The 18,532-nt window shown below is 35.2% G+C and overlaps 1 protein-coding gene across 2 annotated transcripts in view; it reads right to left on the minus strand.

Moving 5' to 3' along the window:
• The window catches only part of tox (thymocyte selection-associated high mobility group box), a 92,697-nt gene extending 74,685 nt beyond the window's left edge, over nt 1–18,012 (minus strand). For both annotated transcript variants that reach the window (XM_022667714.2, XM_022667713.2), the window contains exon 1: nt 17,401–18,012. In XM_022667714.2, coding sequence (XP_022523435.2) covers nt 17,401–17,499 — 99 coding nt within the window. In that variant the 5' untranslated portion in view covers nt 17,500–18,012. The remainder of the gene's footprint in view (nt 1–17,400) is intronic.
• Between the last annotated feature and the right edge of the window lie 520 nt (nt 18,013–18,532).

The raw sequence follows: 18,532 nt of genomic DNA on the forward strand, positions 1-18,532 counted from the left end.
AATGAACTTTCCCTCTCTCTCACACACACACACACACACACAAATACACACACACACACACACTCACACTCACTAGCGATTCGTAATTAAAAACTCTATTCAGATTCCAGCAGGGCTGTCAATCAGAAGTAAATCCTTTTGGACAGTGGTCAGTGAAGCGTGCGGTCAGTGAAGCGTGCGGTCAGTGAAGCGTGCGGTCAGCGAGCACCACTTCTAAACACTAATAGCTTTTGTTACCATCAGCGTCCAAAATCCTGCAGCAATTACACCGACAGTCCGAATACAAGTGTTCAGATCTGATTCACATCCATAACTCACCATCAGACACTAGTGCTGTGTATTGGGGTTACGATTCAATATATCACAATATATTGCAATATTGTAGGCATTTGTAATTTTAATTTTAGAAATAAAAACTAAAACATTTAAGAAAAGTTGAAAATTTTACTTTTTATCCAATCAGAACAGTGGAATCCAAAGACAATCTGGTGGGTGGCATATAAACAATACACTAAATGAACCACTTCTGACACCAATCTTTACAGCTAAACAAAACATAAAAAATCAATAAAGTGTTTTTGAAAACTACAAAATAATTTAGCCAAAAGTTTGTGGACAAACTTACTTCCAGACAAAAGTATTAGCATATACTCTAGCAACACCTTAGCGACCACCAAACAAGTCCATAGTAATATCATAGCAACACCTTAGCAACTGCTTATCAATACCTTGGCAACCAAATGGAACAACTCAGCCACACCGTATCAACGTCTTAACAACTGCTTAGCAACATCTTAGCAACCACCTAGCAACTTTTCGGCACAGACAACCTAAAGTATAGTAACAACTCATAAACCACTAAGCATCACTTTAGCAGTCAACACCTATATGACAGCAACACCCCAGCAACCACCTAACACCTTTGCAACTAACAGCGATACCCTTGCAATACCTATATTAGTTACTGCAGGACAGTACACTCTAGATTTTATCTGGTTTGGAAGCAACAATACAGTAGTAGGCCACCATCAAAAAAACAGCTTTTTACAAGATTTTAGCCCCGCCCACTCACACTGAAATTAAATTGAATATTTTAGCCTGGACTGCTTATATATAAGAGCTGCCAGAGTAAATCTCAGTAGATTTCTTTAAAGAACTCTTTTATGTGGGAGTGATTTAAATATTTTACATTTTTCTTTTCTTTAATTGAAATACATGAAATGATATGTTTGCACTGTGTTTTATATAAAAGCTGTGTGTTTGGTTGAAGTCTGCTTACTATTCTTTAAAAAATATATTAATAGTAAAAGAAACAATAGCTTGCACATCACTATTAATGGTTATGTCTGTTTGCAAATAAAAACTGAAGCTGTTATGTAAAAAATCAAAATCAAAATGTAATCGAGAAAACTGAAATTGAATGTTGAAAAATTTGAAAAATATATATATATATTTACAACATCACCCAGCCCTGTTTTATATCTTTGTATTTATTGTGAGTGAGACGAGGCAGGTGTGCAGACCTGGCTGCTCTGTTTAGGCAGTGCATTTGTAAGTGTGTTTAGAGCTGATAGGTCTGATACGGCTCAGGTTACTGATAACACTATACAAATCCATGCAAATGAGCTGCTGATGCATTAATGCACTCACTGTTCTAACAGCGCATTTCCAACATGCAAAACCAGCAACTATATAAACCAGCAGATCAGTTTTAGATTGATACACATATCAGTCTTACTGTCAAACTGATTATAGCCTCACTGTCTGTCTGTCTGTCTGCCTGTCCGTCTGCCTCTCTGTCTGTCTGTCTGTCTGTGAGGACTGGACAGGATATGACAGTGTTTTTCTGAGTAAATAATAAGTAATAAAAGTCACCTGTGTGAAATCCCCCCTGATGCACTAAAAGCATGCTAATGTGCAGCAGAGTGCATTTTAATGATAATATCTGCACTGGCCTCTTTACCCATATCTGATATATGGCAATAAAAGCACTGCAAATAAGTGACATAAAGTATATTAGAATAAATGGGATTCTTTTATTTACAATATATATTTGCTGCAAGTGATAAATCATTTTTTAAATTGCCCATTTTAAATGATGGTTATAATTTATGTATTTCGCTGCATATTAACAGAAGCAAACATACATTTATAGGTAAAATAAATATATAAATATACAACACTTTTCTTATGTTAACTGTGTATAAAAGCACACTGTACAAAAGTACACACTGCCGGTCAAAAGTTTTAGAACCTCCATTTTTTTTTATGGTAAAAAAAGAATTGCAGTTGGTAGCAATGGAAATAAATATCATAATAACTATAAAAAGACACAGAAACACAGAGAACTCTGTAACTATTAAAAGTAGAAGTCTTTTCTTTAAAGAAATTACAGATGAAGCCAGAGAGCGGTGAGTACTGTTTACTACACCTTCAAAAAACTGCTACAGGAAGAGTCACGTCTGGCTGACCCACATGGAAACAGCTTTAGCCTTTAGCACTTTAGCTTAGCACGATTAAGGACTAAGTCTCAGTTTCAGCAGAGTATAGAAGAATTAGAGGCCTGAGAGGTGAAGAACTGCAGTAATAATAAGGTATATATATAAATATAACATTCATTAACTGCAATAATTACTGGAACAAAGCATTCTACAAATAAAAATGGTCCTTGTGACAGCTCCACCAGTAGTTGATTTGGTCAGAAACCACATAAATAAGTATTTTATAGATTACTGAACACATCCACACAGTCTGAACAGGGTGTGTAATGATTCAGGCCTTCAGATAGCAGATTTTACTTATTCCATTCACTACACTACACTACACTACACTACACTGGCCACACTGGTGGTCTCTTAGGTCTGGTTTAGAACTAAAACACAAATTTCAGATTTTAAACCTGTTCTAATCAGCTGCTATTTGGTGTTAAAAGGGGAACTGTGTGAATGTTTAACTGAAGCAGCATCATTTACACTGAAACTCATATAAAACACACACTTCCTGCTGTTTGCTAATAAGCTGTTAACTTCCTGTTCGATTCGGCTCCGCACACACAGCTCGAGCTGGACTCTGCACGGACAAAGATCACAGGCTGAACAAACATCACACATTTATGACAATCCACCCATGTGTGCTGCCTGTGCGCTGTTGACTTTAGCTGTTGACACAGGAAAAACTCACAGATATCCTTCAGCAGAAGGACAAGCTCCGGTCAGCAGCGTCCAGACTCTCAGCTCACTGTGATATACTGATATTTTCTTACACATCTAGTACCAGAGTGAGTTGTGAATAGAAAAAAACGATACTGGGGTTATGATACAGAAAGCAAGATGATATATTGTGATTTGTGTGTTTAAATAACATTTTTGATTTAAACACAATAGCAGATTTATAAAATCTGAATGAAGAAAAGTATACTTTTTATCCAATCAGATCAGAGTCCAACACTGCTATCTAGTGGGCCCAAAAATACACCTTGTACAGCTCAAAATGCACAAAAAACATAAACTAATTTTCATAATTAATCATAGGTGTGTTTTGGGCAAGTTACTTGCTATTCCCTTTAAAAGCCCACTGTGCTCCTGCGTTGCCAAGATAGCAATGAACATCTGACAACTGACTGTTGTCAGGGTTCAAAACAGTCAGTGGAGCACCTGTGTTTTTTTCGCCATCAAGATAACAATACGCCAGAAATGTATCTGAACTGACCACCTCGCACATCGGCGTGAAAATAGACTGTTGTTGACGGGGTGTAAGGTAGCAATTAGTAATGCAACGTGCCTTGCGCAGAGTGTAAGATGGGCCCTAAATGATCCACAAATTTCACATCCAAACGAATAATTAAAAATCAATACTGTGTATTTAAAAATCTATACAATATTGTAATACTAATTATCATGATACTTCCATATATTGATATTTTATTACACCCCAAAAATTATTCATAGATTTTGGTATCTCATTCCACCTCACTTTACAGCATTTTACCACACTGTACCTCAAGCTGCCTCACTCTATTTTGCTTCATATCCTTCTACCTCACTATACCTTGCTTTACCTTACTGTTACTTTATTCTAACTTGCTTAATTTTACTCTACCTCACTCATACTTGAGTCCTAACATCACTTTACTTCACTCTACCTTGCTCTATTTTGATCTTCATAATTTTACCTCACTCTACCTCACAATACCGCACCCTACATTATTCTACCTTACTTTTAACTCACTTTGTTTCACTCTACCTCACTCTAAATCATTTTACTTCACTTCTCTACACACTTTTAATTTTCTCCCTACTACTTTGTTCTGCCTCACTCAAGCTCACTCTGGCTCACTTTACCTTGCTATACCTCACTCTGTTTCGCTCTTCCTCACTCTACTTTGCTCTGCCTTGCTCTGTGGACACCCTTTCATCCAATGGTTCTTCAAAATCAATTCTTACTCTTCTTGGGAGGGTTTCAGACCAGACCAGGCGCAACACCACAGCAACTCACGTGGGATCTCCATTTACCAGAGCAGCCATCCAGCAACATCACAGCAAACATTTACTCCCTTGTCTAGCGTCCACCTGGAATATCATACCAACCCTTGATTTTGAATGGTATCTCTATCTTATGTTCCAACATTACTGTTTTACACCATTAGCAACTTTATGTGAGTGGAGCGTTTGGGGAGAGAGGGTGATTGATGGGTTTATTGATCGGGGTTCATGTTTAAGAGTGAAACTCTGATAGAGCTTTCGTTCTCAATCAATCCTCCAAACACTGTCATCACACACTGCATCTGAAGAGCACTGACCTGATAAATGAAAAAAAAAAAACTGGAGTGATTCTTTCTCTCTGTCTCTCTCTCTCTTCTTCTCTCGCTCTAATTTCTTCTCTGGTCTTCATGTTAGCGGAGTCAAATCAGCTCAAACTTTCACTTCACATTACTGCAGAGCTGCTGTACAGCCAGGCACTGGCATGCTGGAGGGGAAGGGCTGCACCATATACACAAAACAGCAGCATTAAGACCATACTGCTGCTATATATATATATATATATATATATATATATATATATATATATATATATATATATAAACATACATATACAGTTGTGGTCAAAAGTTTACATACACTTGTAAAAAAACATAATGTTATGGCTGTCTTGAGTTTTCAATAAGTTCTACAACTCTTATTTTTCTGTGATAGAGTGATCGGAACACATACATGTTTGTCACAAAAAACAGTCATAAAATTTGGTTCTTTCATAAATTTATTATGGGTCTGCTGAAAATGTCACCAAATCTGCTGGGTCAAAAATATACATACAGCAACATTAGTATTTGGTTACATGTCCCTTGGCCATTTTCACGGCAACTAGGCGCTTTTGGTAGCCATCCACAAGCTCCTGGCAAGCTTCAGGTCGAATGTTTGACCACTCTTCTTGACAGAATTGGTGCAGTTCAGCTAAATGTGATGGTTTTCTTGCATGAACCCGTTTCTTTAGCACTGTCCACATGTTCTCAATGGGGTTTAAGTCAGGACTTTGGGAAGGCCATTCTAAAACCTTAATTCTAGCCTGGTTTAGCCATTCCTTTACCACTTTTGATGTGTGTTTTTGGGTCATTGTCTTGTTGGAACACCCAACTGCGCCCAAGACCCAACCTTCGGGCTGATGGTTTTAAGTTTTCCTGCAGAATTTGGAGGTAATCCTCCTTCTTCATTATCCCATTTACTTTCTGCAAAGAACCAGTTCCACTGGCAGCAAAACATCCCCAGAGCATAATACTACCACCACCATGCTTGACAGTAGGCATGGTGTTCCTGGGATTAAAGGCCTCACCTTTTCTCCTCCAAACATATTGCTGGGTGTTGTGGCCAAACAGCTCAATTTTTGTTTCGTCTGACCAGAGAACTTTCCTCCAGAAGGTTTTATCTTTGTCCATGTGATCAGCAGCAAACTTCAGCCGAGTCTTAAGGTGCCTTTTCTGGAGCAAGGGCTTCTTTCTTGCACGGCAGCCTCTCAGTCCATGGCGATGTAAAACACGCTTGACTGTGGAGACTGACACCTGTGTTCCATCAGCTTCCAAATCCTTGCAGACCTGCTTCTTGGTGATTCTTGGTTGACTCTTGACCATCCTGACCAATCTCCTCTCGGCAGCATGTGATAGCTTGCGTTTTCTTCCTGATCGTGGCAGTGACACAACTGTTCCATGCACTTTATACTTGCGTATAATTGTCTGCACAGTTGCTCTTGGGACCTGTAGCTGCTTTGAAATGGCTCCAAGTGACTTCCCTGACTTGTTCAAGTCAATAATTCGCTTTTTCAGATCCACACTGAGTTCCTTTGACTTTCCCATTGTAGCTTTTGTAGCTGAGTCTAATCACTGGGTCAAATGAGCCCTATTTAAATGGGCTCATGAGAAGTCAACAGCTGTAGTCAATCAGAATCACTTACAAGAAGTGAAGAGGCCATGACATGAAGCTAATTTGATTGACACAACTCGCTACATCACCAAAATTGACAAATTTTGTTGCTGTATGTATATTTTTGACCCAGCAGATTTGGTGACATTTTCAGCAGACCCATAATAAATTTATGAAAGAACCAAATTTTATGACTGTTTTTTGTGACAAACATGTATGTGTTCCGATCACTCTATCACAGAAAAATAAGAGTTGTAGAACTTATTGAAAACTCAAGACAGCCATAACATTATGTTTTTTTACAAGTGTATGTAAACTTTTGACCACAACTGTATGTATGACAAAGCATCAGTCCGAAAGTGGAAACCACTTAAGTTGTGCAACCATTCCATGTTTCCTTTCTAGTATATAGTTTTGATTGTATTAGCAGCAGGTTTGGCAAATAAGTGCTTAATAAAAAATGGTAAATTAGGTGAGAAATGTTGAAATGTTGAAATTGAGCACATCTAGTGGGGCGGTGGCTAGCTTCAATATATATATATATAGAGTATAGTATTATGTCAGGGTTGACATTCGCGACCCTCAGACATCGACTTAATTGAAAATGCCTAGGGGCTAAAGCACACACACACGCACACACACACACACACACACACTTATACACACTTCAGTGAGTCATTGGTGAAACACATAACTGTCATATCCGATTTCGCATCTGCTTTTAATGCAATCAGCTTAAGAGTAAAATCACACTAGCATCAAATCTCATACAGAGAGAAGAAGAGTCAGAGTAAGAAAGTCAGTGAAAGAGAGTCAGAGCCTTGGAGTCAGAGTAACATGGACATTTAAGGCAGGATAGTTGCTTTTTAAAGTAGGCTATGGTCATTGGAAGGCTCGATATAGGTTGTATAAGGCCTGATATGAGGCCTATAAGGATGGATATGGACCAAGGCTACATTTATTCATCTTAGTCCTGACCTTCTCACTGCAAACCTAATGATTGACGATCAGAAACTCAAATTTGTACTGACTTTTGAAATATCAACAGATGGTGGTCCTTCCAACTAGACCATGTTCATCAAACTTCACATAGTTATCTAATCGACTGACTTCATCTTTAATAATCTCTCTCTCTTCTCATCAACACTGTACTGTACAGAACCTGAAGAACACAAGCATGATATCAGCCTTCATCAGGACTCAGAGGCCGGCCACACACCCACCTCCCCCCGACCGGCGCTCAGCGCTAACAGCCTGCCTGTATTATCTCACTTCAGGCCTCCGAACTCCATTAATGTTGAGAGCCCAGCGCCAGCTGAAAGTCATTAGGCGTGAAATAAATCATTGACTTTGATACAGCAGCGCAGCTCCGCCGGCCATTAATGGTCAAGGGCCGAATCTCATGTGAGCTTTTATAACTTTCAAAGCATGAAACCCAAAACAGACCATCACTCCATCTCTCGTTCTGTCTCCCTTTCTCTCTCCATCAAATTCTCTCGTTCTTTCTCTCTCTCTCTCTCAATCACATACTCTCTTATTCTTATTCTAATTAATTTTTATTCCTCTTTTCAAATAACTAGCTTAAATTAGGCTGAATGGGTGGGGCTAAACTGCTGTAGGCTAAATGTGCTGACGTATGTAAATTTGTTGATATCATTTACATTGTAGATTTTTAGCTAACTCTGTGTTAGCACTTATATTTAGAGTTAGCCTGCATTGGCCTGAGTTAAACATGTTAGCTAGAGTTAGCCTGCATTGGCCTGAGTTAAACACTTTAGTCTGGTTAGTCTGTATAAATCTGTAAACCTGTAAAAAAAAACTGTTAGATTGGTTAGCCTGAGTGAATCTATTGGCTAAGGTTAGCCTGAATTAAACCTGTTACATAGAGGTAGCCCAGCATGGTTTAAATTAAACCTGTTAGCCTGAATTAGCCTGACTGAACCTGTTAGCTTGGGTTAGCCTGGGTTATTCCAGGAGCAAAACAATGGATTATAAAGGTGATTATGCTATATAATAATTTTGATAGCCCCGCCTGTATCACTCCACTCTCCAGGGGTTGCTAAGCAACAACAGAGGCTGCTTTACTGTTCGCTGCAGGAACCAGTGCTTTTGGCACTGCTCACATTAAACCCATATTTAAGTGAAATTATTATTATTTTTTTTTTAGCTGAACATTCTCCATCTTTATTTTACAAAGACAGAGCTACAGTTTCTGTTAGCCTAAATGAACAGTTAAGGCAGATTTATTGTGTGTAATCCCTGTGTTAGCCTGGCTTATTTCAAATTAACCCTGTTAGATAGAGATGTAGAGTAAACATGTTAGCTAATGTTAGCATGGCTTAGTTTAAATTAAATCTGCTAGCTAGTGTTAGCCTGGCTTAGTTAAAATTAAACCTGTTAACTAGTGTTAGCCTGGCTTAGTCTAAATTAAACCTGTTAGTTAGAGTTAGCCTGGCTTAGTTAATTTCAAGCTGTTACAATTTGGTTTAATTTAACTAAATTAAACCAAAATGCATAAGTATAGCGTGAATCTCTTTCAGCTAGTGTTAGTTAGGATTATTTTGAATAAAACCTTTTAGCCTAAAGAAACCGATTAAATATAATTATCCTGACTTGCCCTGAACTAAATTGGTTAACTAGGGTAAGCCTACATTAGCCTGGTTTAGTATGAATTGTGTCTGTTAGCTACAGTCTGAAGTCTAAACAAAACCTTTTAGCTAAAGGCAGCCTGTTACTATATCAATTAGAGATAACCTGTGTTGCCTGAATGGAATCTGTTAGCTAGGGTATAGAGATAGCTAGATAGCTAGAGATAACCTGTGTTAGCCTGAATTATATATATTAGCTAGCATTAGCATGTGTTAGCCTAAAGTGAATCTGTTAGCTAGGGTAGCATGTGTTAGCCTGAATTATATATATTAGCTAGCATTAGCATGTGTTAGCCTGAATTGAATCTGTTAGCTAGGGTAGCATGTGTTAGCCTGCATTATATATATATTAGCTAGCATTAGCATGTGTTAGCCTAAAGTGAATCTGTTAGCTAGGGTAGCATGTGTTAGCATGAATTATATATATATATATATATATATATATATATATATATATATATATATATATATATATATATTAGCTAGCATTAGCATGTGTTAGCCTAAAGTGAATCTGTTAGCTAGGGTAGCCTGTGTTAGCATGAAGTGAATCTGTTAGCTAGCCTGTGTTAACCTGATTTAAATATATTAGCTAGTGTCACCTGAAGGGAATCTGTTAACTAGGGTTAGCTTGGGTTAGCCTGAATTAAATGTTTAAGCTAGTGCTAGCCTGGGTAGCTTTCATTTAAACATATTAATTAGAGTTAGCCCGGATTTTACCTGTTAGCCTGAAAGCATTAGCCTCTGTAAGCCTTTAGTGAATACATTACCTAGTGTTGACCTGGCTTAGCCTGAATGAAAGCTGTTAACTAACCCTAGCCTGAATGCTTCCTTTGGCCTGTAGTTAGTCCATATTAGCCTAAATTGACTGGGTTCACCAGAGTTAGCCTGAGTTATATCTGTTAGCTTGAGTTAGCCTGAATGAAATATATTGGTTAATGTTAGCCTGGTGGAAAACTATTAGCCAGAATCAGAGAAGGGTACAGAATCAGTAGAGACAGTACAGACAGAACTATCGGCCCTGGGGGGAAGAACTCAGAACAGAGGGGGGGTCCGATGTGTGTTAGCGGTTCTGGGCCGTCTCCACTTATAGCTACATACCATCAATTTCTGTGTGTTTATTCTGGAGATACCACACAGCACTGCTACACTCATACTCTCATCTACACTCCTGCCCCTCTCTCTCTCTCTCTCTCTACCCCCACTCTATAGATTATAGCCTGTATAGATTATATCTGACCCACCCCCCCCCCACCCCCCTCCTCCTCGTCTCCGTCTGGCTCTGTTATAAACAGCTCTATAAACTCAGTTCAGACCCAAAGCTTTTAGCCCCACACCACTGTTTATATCCCACACTCTCACACAGGATAAATTACACAACCCAGGATTATCATAAAACACACTTTTAATAACATCATATCACCACACACCACTTTCCCCTATTCACACTACATATTGATATAGGACTGCAAAATATATAGTTCTATATGCTCCATCATATTACTACGATAAATTGAATTTAAGTGACTTCTTCTACATGATTAAAGAGTGTGTACAATGGTATTGAGATTTATATTCATCAGAATTTACTGTAAATCTCAACTTAACATTTGTATGCCTTCAAAATCACACCATGATATCATGAGATATGTTGAAGTATTTAATCCTTACAATATCATAAAAGTGAATAATAAAAAAGAGTAATATGATATAATAATTGGTAATATGTTTTAAAATTATGTTTTATATATATATATATATATATATATATATATATATATATATATATATATATACACATATATATATATATATATATATATATATATATATATATATATATATAAACATATATAGAAATATATATATATATATATATATATATATATATATATATATATATATATATATATATATATATATATATATATATATATTTTCTATATATGTTTATAGCCTCAAGCACACAAAAGCCTAAGAGTAAAATTTTAAAGTTAATTCTTAAATAACGTAATGTCTTCAATTTAAGCATGTCATAAAACACAATGATATATTGAAAAAATATTTTAATACAATTAATGTAGTACTTCATGATATTATATAAAACATTAGAATGTTAAAACCCTTTCAATCACACTATACATAAAACAATTTGTATATAAAACATTGTAATAAACTAGCTTTCCACCACTACATCCTGTAAATATATAAAAATATTTCTTTATATGTAAAATAAATCTTAAATATATTATTTTTATAATTTTCTTGTTTTTTAAATGTATTTATAAACACAATTTACTTTCATTTCTTTTGTATGGAATGTATTTATTTTAATTTTCTTTTTTAATTAATTATTTTATTTTTTTATCTTATTTAAGAGTTTGTATTGGCTGTATGCACAGAGAATGTGACAAGCCAGTGGGATTTGGAGAAATCTGGAGGGATTTTTCTAATTCAATTTCAATTATTTTATGATTGTTGTGTTATAACTGAATAGCAATTTTTAGAAAATCAAAAAATATGATTATATATTATACATGTGAGTACAAGCTCTGTAATTATCTGCACACATATAACCTAGTGACTTTCAAAGATGTATGGAGAAGACCTTTAAGAGTATGTGTATATGTGTATGACAATGTGACTTTTCTTAGACATTCACTTTAGAATATCATAAATATAGTTACATTTTGAAAACATGTTTTAAAAGAATGTGTATGAAACTCAAAATAAAATATGTAGATTTTATTTAGTTAGTTTGTTTAAACTGTATGTAAATGGAACTGGATGGGACGACTGGTTGGATTGGGAAAGATTTGTTTTTGTCTGTTTTTTCTTATCTCTTTTATTAATCTTGTTTATTTAGATTTTCTAAACTAAAATAGTTATTGTGTGATTAATGTGTCAAGAAAGCTTAATTAATAGAATAAAATACAAATCTGATCACAAAAAGTAAGTATAGGCTCTGTGATTATCTACAAGCATGCAATCTACTGGGTTTAAGATTTATGCAGAAAGTATGCGTGCGTGTGTGTGTGTGTGTGTGTGTGTGTATGACAATGTGACTTCCCTTAGACATGGATATGAGCCCCTGTGGCAGTGAATCAAGAGGCAGTGAAAAGAAGAATAATGCAAAACCCCCAACCCCCACTGCATCACCCCACCGTAACCCTACCCCCTCCTTATTCACACACACACACACACACACACACACACACACCCCATCATTATGGGGGAACTGAAGAGGGGGGGAGACAATGCCACATAGCTCCGTTGTTCCCCGAGGGCTTTCCAGAATCTGACCTCCACCAAAGTTGGCATGGGCTCATGAATACAGCGCTAAAACCCCACAACCACAACACACCACCCCACACCGCCCCGGACCCCCAAAACAAGCCCAAACCCACCCAACAGAACTTACTTCCTACCCGCCTGCTTTTTAAATAAACAACCAAATAACTAAATAACTCAGTTACTCACACAGCCGGGCTGTATGAGCAGGTGCTGCCAGAGAGAAAACCTTTAGCTTCATTAGCATTAGCATTAGCAATGTTCCTCCTCAATGGCTTTATAATGAAATACTAGCACTCACTCATTCAGAGATACAGGTAAAGATACATAAACTAGAGCTGCACCAATTTGCTGAAAATTATTCATCAAACAAAATGATTTGGTCAAAAATAAAACAAAAACACTCTTTTAGCTTCATTAGCATCTTTCCTCCTTAACAGTTTCATGATTCACTCATACACAGAGGAATATACACACTTGGGATTTACAGAATATTCAGCCACCATTCTTCTGAAATTATTCTGTCAAAAATGGCAAACAAAACACACTTTCAGCATTATTAGCATTAGCAATTTTCCTTCTCAATGGCTTTATTATGAAGTTCCAGCACTCACTCACTCACTCCCAATAAAGGTACATACACACCGGTGACCTACCAATTATTCAGCCATCAAAATAATTCAGCAACCAAATTTATATAGCTAACAAAATGATTCTGCCAAAAAGGGCAAAAAACACACTTTTAGATTTATTAGCATTAGTGCTTTTCCTTTTAATAGTTTTTTTTTGATAAACTATCACTCACTAGCAATCACTCACTGCTGATAAAGATACATTCACACTAGGAATGCACTCATTTTTCAGCAATAAAAATATTTAGCAACACAAATTATTGATATACTAACAGATAATGATAAATAATGATAAACTAACAGCACTACCTCACTCTCTCACTGAGTTTCTAAAATAGGGTTACATACACACAAGGAATGCACCAAACTTTTTTCTTTGTCAAAAATGACAAAAACACACTTTTAGCTTCAATAGCATTAGGGCTCTTCCTTCTCAATAGCTTTATGATAAACTAGCAGCAGAGTTATCAGCACTCACTATTTCACAAATAGAGCTATGGATCACATATACACAAGAGTGATGCACCAATTATGCTGCAACCAAAATGATTCTGCCAAAAGTAGCATAAAACACACTTTCAGCTTCATTGTCATTAGTGTGTTTCCTCTACAATGTCTCAATGATAAACTAACAGCAGTCACTAACTCTCTCACTGAGTTGCTAATAAAGAGATTCATACACACTAGGGATACATCAATTACGCAAAAAAAACAAACTATTTTATTCAAAAATGACTAAAAAAATAACTTTTAGCTTTATTACCATTAAGGCTCAACAGCTTTATGAGCAAATGAACTATCAGCACTCCCTACTTCACAGATAGAGCTATAGATCACATATACACACTATGGACCCACCAATTATTCAACAATCAAAATTATTCAGCAACTAAAAATATTCAAGCAAAAATGGTATAAAACACACTTTCAGCTTCATTAGCATTAATGTGTTTCCTCCACAACGTCTTAAATAATAAACTAACAGCACTCTCTCTCTCTCTCTCCTTAGTTGCTAATAGAGAGGTGCATACACACTAGGGATGCACCAATTATCCAGAAAAATAAAGTATTTGTTCAAAAATGCCAAAAAGACACTTTTTCTCTAAAAAGCAAAAAAGCCTGAACAATTTATAAAGAACAGTAACATTTTGATGATGCAATGAAATCGCAACTAGTGTAGAGTAAGTAGTAATATTTAAAAAAAAAAGTGGAAAAAGAAAATAAAAATCTGCAAAAAAATCATGTCTGGTTTTCAGCATTCAGACATTTTTTTTTCTCACAAAAAAGGGTATATATATTTTTTTCGCACCCCAACACACCAGGTGTCCTGCTGCATTTGCAATTAAACTGGATTAAACAATACATAAAAACTATAAATACTATATACACTATAGTACAGCAGCAGAATAGAACAAAGACACATAATAAAAATAAAGAGCAGAATTAAATGTTACTAAATATAAAAATACACTTTCCAGACACTGCCCTAACTGGGCCACGTGGTGAGTGTAGAAAACTCCAGCCCAAACTTTAATAAGCGTGGCATTAGTGGGCAGGGCAGAGTGTACACTGGGTACACTGACTGCACACTATCTATAGAAGCAGTCCTGCACTGTATACATTTATATTCAGATTATATACTTTATCTTTACTGTCTAAACATTAGTATTATATACTGCATAAGACAGTAATGTACTGAAATATGTTTCATTTAATTATTTGTAAATTGCTTTAAATCCCACATATTCATATAGATCATATAGAACAGAAATATATAAAAACATACATTGCAATATAAGTCATTTTATAAGTCAACAACAGGATATCACAATAAAAAAACAATATATATATATATATGTTTTTTATAACTTTTTTAAGTTTCTGATAAAAAATAGAGTGAATGCATATACATAAAATACATATTGGAAATATATTGTCATATGTAAAAAAAAATTATGCAATGTAATAAAAATCAATACTTTTGCTTTAGTTAAAATAAATTTTACCTTGACAGAATCATATAAAAGGGTAATATATACTACATATAAAAATAAACCTTTCTATATAAACCTCTCAATACTTTCTTTTTTTTAATTCTGATGTTCATCAATAATCTCAAAACTGTGGATATATAATATATTCATGTATTATATTAAAAAAAACAATCAAAGCATTTTTAATAAGATTATCATAAATTCATCATAACTGACACTACACTATACACTATAACATTCAAATCTGAATAAATTAGGGTATGGTGCTTTTATGATTAAATACACAAAGATTTTTATTATCATGAAGAATTACACTTCAAAAACTAGGATAATTCTATTATTGTGTCACAACATTTGAAGGTAGTGTAATCTTAACACGATTTTATCACATCCTGAGTATGGTGATGTTATCTTCATTAGTGTGTAATATTATGATGTCATTGATCACAACAGCAATAGAAATGTTAAACTGACATCTGAGGTTTGGCCACAATATATGAAGACAGTATCGTTATACCGATAATCTTCTTTTAACATTATCAAGATAAAGTACAGACTGTTCCAGTAATTTTAACATATTACTATAATTCTGAACCTGAATCTGTATGACAATACTATTATTACCAAAATGTAATGTGTTTATCTAAATACATTATGTACGAGATTATATCATTTTCATAAAAAAAAATAACATCATATATTTGATCATAAAAATCATAAAAAAATATAAAATGATTTTGTATATATTTGATTTCTTTATTTCTGGCAATATAATTGAAAATGTTCTGGACTGGCGCCAACAATACTGTGGCACTGTTAAAAATGTGCTTTGTTCTTAAATATATGATGTGTTCTTTAGTTAAAAATGAATCATAAAACATGACTGAAATTTCGCAAAGATAATAAAAATAAAAAACTAGCTGTATAGCCAAGAGGAGATGTTAATTATTGATGAGGTTCTAACGAGGTAAGAACTGTTACACTGTAAAAAGAAAACTGTAAAATGTACAGTAACTTACTGATAGCAGTTAGCTTGCTAATAGGTTGCCATAGTAAATAAGAAATGTAATCAAAATGCTTATAAAATGCTGTATTTTTATTTTTTTTTGCAAAGTGTTGTGTTGTCTTATTGTACTGATTGGATAATGTAAACTTGCTTTTACTCAGATTTTATAAATATGATAGTGTTTTTTATGCTATGACAGTTTGTAGACTATTTTTACAATTCTTTCATTATTATAAGTAGTAGTAGTATTTTAACCTTGCTTACTATATCACAATATAACACAATATATTGAATTGTAAGCCTTTTATCATAAAGCAAAGTTCTTGCCAATACAATAAAGTTGTGATTACTTTCTGTGTTTGTTGGGGTTGTACTTGTCTTGTCTTTAAATCTTATTGTTCTGATCAGATAAGAAAGTAAAATATTTCTTTTACATAGATTTTATGAATATGATAGTGTTTTTATAATATGATTTTTTTTCCAACAAAAAAAACATTCACAATACACAATATATTTCCTTGTTTACTGTATGGCAATATATTACGTTATACTGAATCGTAAGCCCTTTATCAAAACACCAAGTTCTTTCCAATACACAGTCATATAGTTGTAATTACTTTCTGAGTTTGTTAAGTTTGTACTTGTCTTGTCATTAAATCCTACACTTCTGATTGGATAAAGAGTAACATTTTCTTTTACTCAGCTTCTATAAATATGATTGTGTTTTTGTATACTACTTCAATAGATTGCCTTGCTTACTGTATCACAATATGTATTACGATACTCGTCGTGCTGTTAAATCCTACTGTTCTGATTGGATAAGGAGTAAACTTTTCTTTTACTCAGATTATATAAATATGATAGTGTTTTTTAATGCTATGACAGTTTTTTTTTTTCTTCCAAAAATATTTTACCGATTGCAATATATTGCCTTCCTTACTGTATTGCAATATATTGTCTTATATTGAATCGTAAGCCCTTTATCTTAACACCAAGTTCTTGCCAAAGCAAAGCCATATAGTTGTAATTACTTTCTGTGTCATTGTGTCGTTAGATCCTACTGTTCTGATTGGATAAGGAGTAAAGTTTTCTTTTACTCAGCTTTTATAAATATGATAGTGTTTTTAGTGCTATGACAATGAATTGTCCTGTTTACTGTATCACGATATATGATAACTTCAAACTCTGTGTTTCTGTGTTTGTATTTAACTTAATAGAAAAAAAAAATAACGACATATCGTGATACACAATGTACTGTATATCGTAATATTGTACCGTGATACGCTGCCACTCTGGCATATATCGCCCACCCCTCAGCCGCTCAGTAGTGAGCTACTACTCAGTAAGATAGCTACTCTGTGCAGTGTATACAGTGTGTTTAATCCAGTATATGAGCAGCACAGGGTAAACTGGGCTTACCTTGCTGCAGTAGTCCGAGTAGTGAGAGTTTCCCAGCCGGGCAGGATCTGAAGCTGAGGGAGGTTCTGCTGCTGCAGGGGGATAAAACCTCAGGTCCATTTCAGAGGAACCATCCACCAAAGTCCTGCGTTCAGTGCTCTTCAACTTCACCACCAGCCCTACTAATAATGCTGCTGCTGCTGCTGCTGAGATGAGGATGAGGAGGATGAGGAGGAGGATAAGGCTGGAGATAAAGATGAGCTTGAGGTTGTTTTTCCTTTTCTTTTTCTTCTACTACCACCACTACTACTACTTCTCAACAACAACAAAAAATAATACAGCAAAAAAAAGCAGGAGATGAAAGAGAGAGCAGCCTGACTTTCACAGCTCACATCCGTCCGCGGTTTAAACACACAAAACACACACACAAAAGAGTGATAGAGAGAGAAAGTGAGAGAGGTACAGAAAAATTAAAAGAGAAGTTAGAGGAGAAGCTGAGAGAGAGAGAGAGGGAAAGTGCTCTCAGGTTAAACCGAAGAGAAACGCTGCTGTTCCCCAGCTCACACTGCTACACTGCTCACACTGCCTCTGTATGAGTGTGTGTGTGTATGAGAGAGTGTGTGAGTGCGAGTGTGTGTGTGGAGCAGAGTGAGTACTGAGCTCGCGCACACACACACACATACACGCGCACATACACAATAGACTCGCAGCACGCCTGAATTACCGCAAGCTGTAGACAGGGGGCGCTCTAATCAACATGAAAAGTGAAAAGAGCATACACACACATATATATATATATATATATATATATATATATATATATATATATATATATATATATATATATATATATAGTTTATTATATATTCAGTTTCTAAATCAGTATCTCTGATTTATAGGTTCCAAATTCCAAATAAAAATATTATCATTTAGAGCATTTATTTGCAGAAAATGAGAAATGGCTGAAATAACAAAAAAGTCGCAGAGCTTTCAGACCTCAAATAATGCAAATAAAATTAGTTCTTATTCATAAAGTTTTAAGAGATCAGAAATCAATATTTGGTGGAATAACCCAGGTTTTCTATCACAGTTTTCATGCATCTTGGCATGTTCTCCTGCACCAGTCTTACACACTGCTTTTGAATGAATTTAT

Source organism: Astyanax mexicanus, chromosome 18 (genome assembly GCF_023375975.1).
Source record: "Astyanax mexicanus isolate ESR-SI-001 chromosome 18, AstMex3_surface, whole genome shotgun sequence".
Lineage (NCBI taxonomy): Eukaryota > Metazoa > Chordata > Actinopteri > Characiformes > Acestrorhamphidae > Astyanax > Astyanax mexicanus.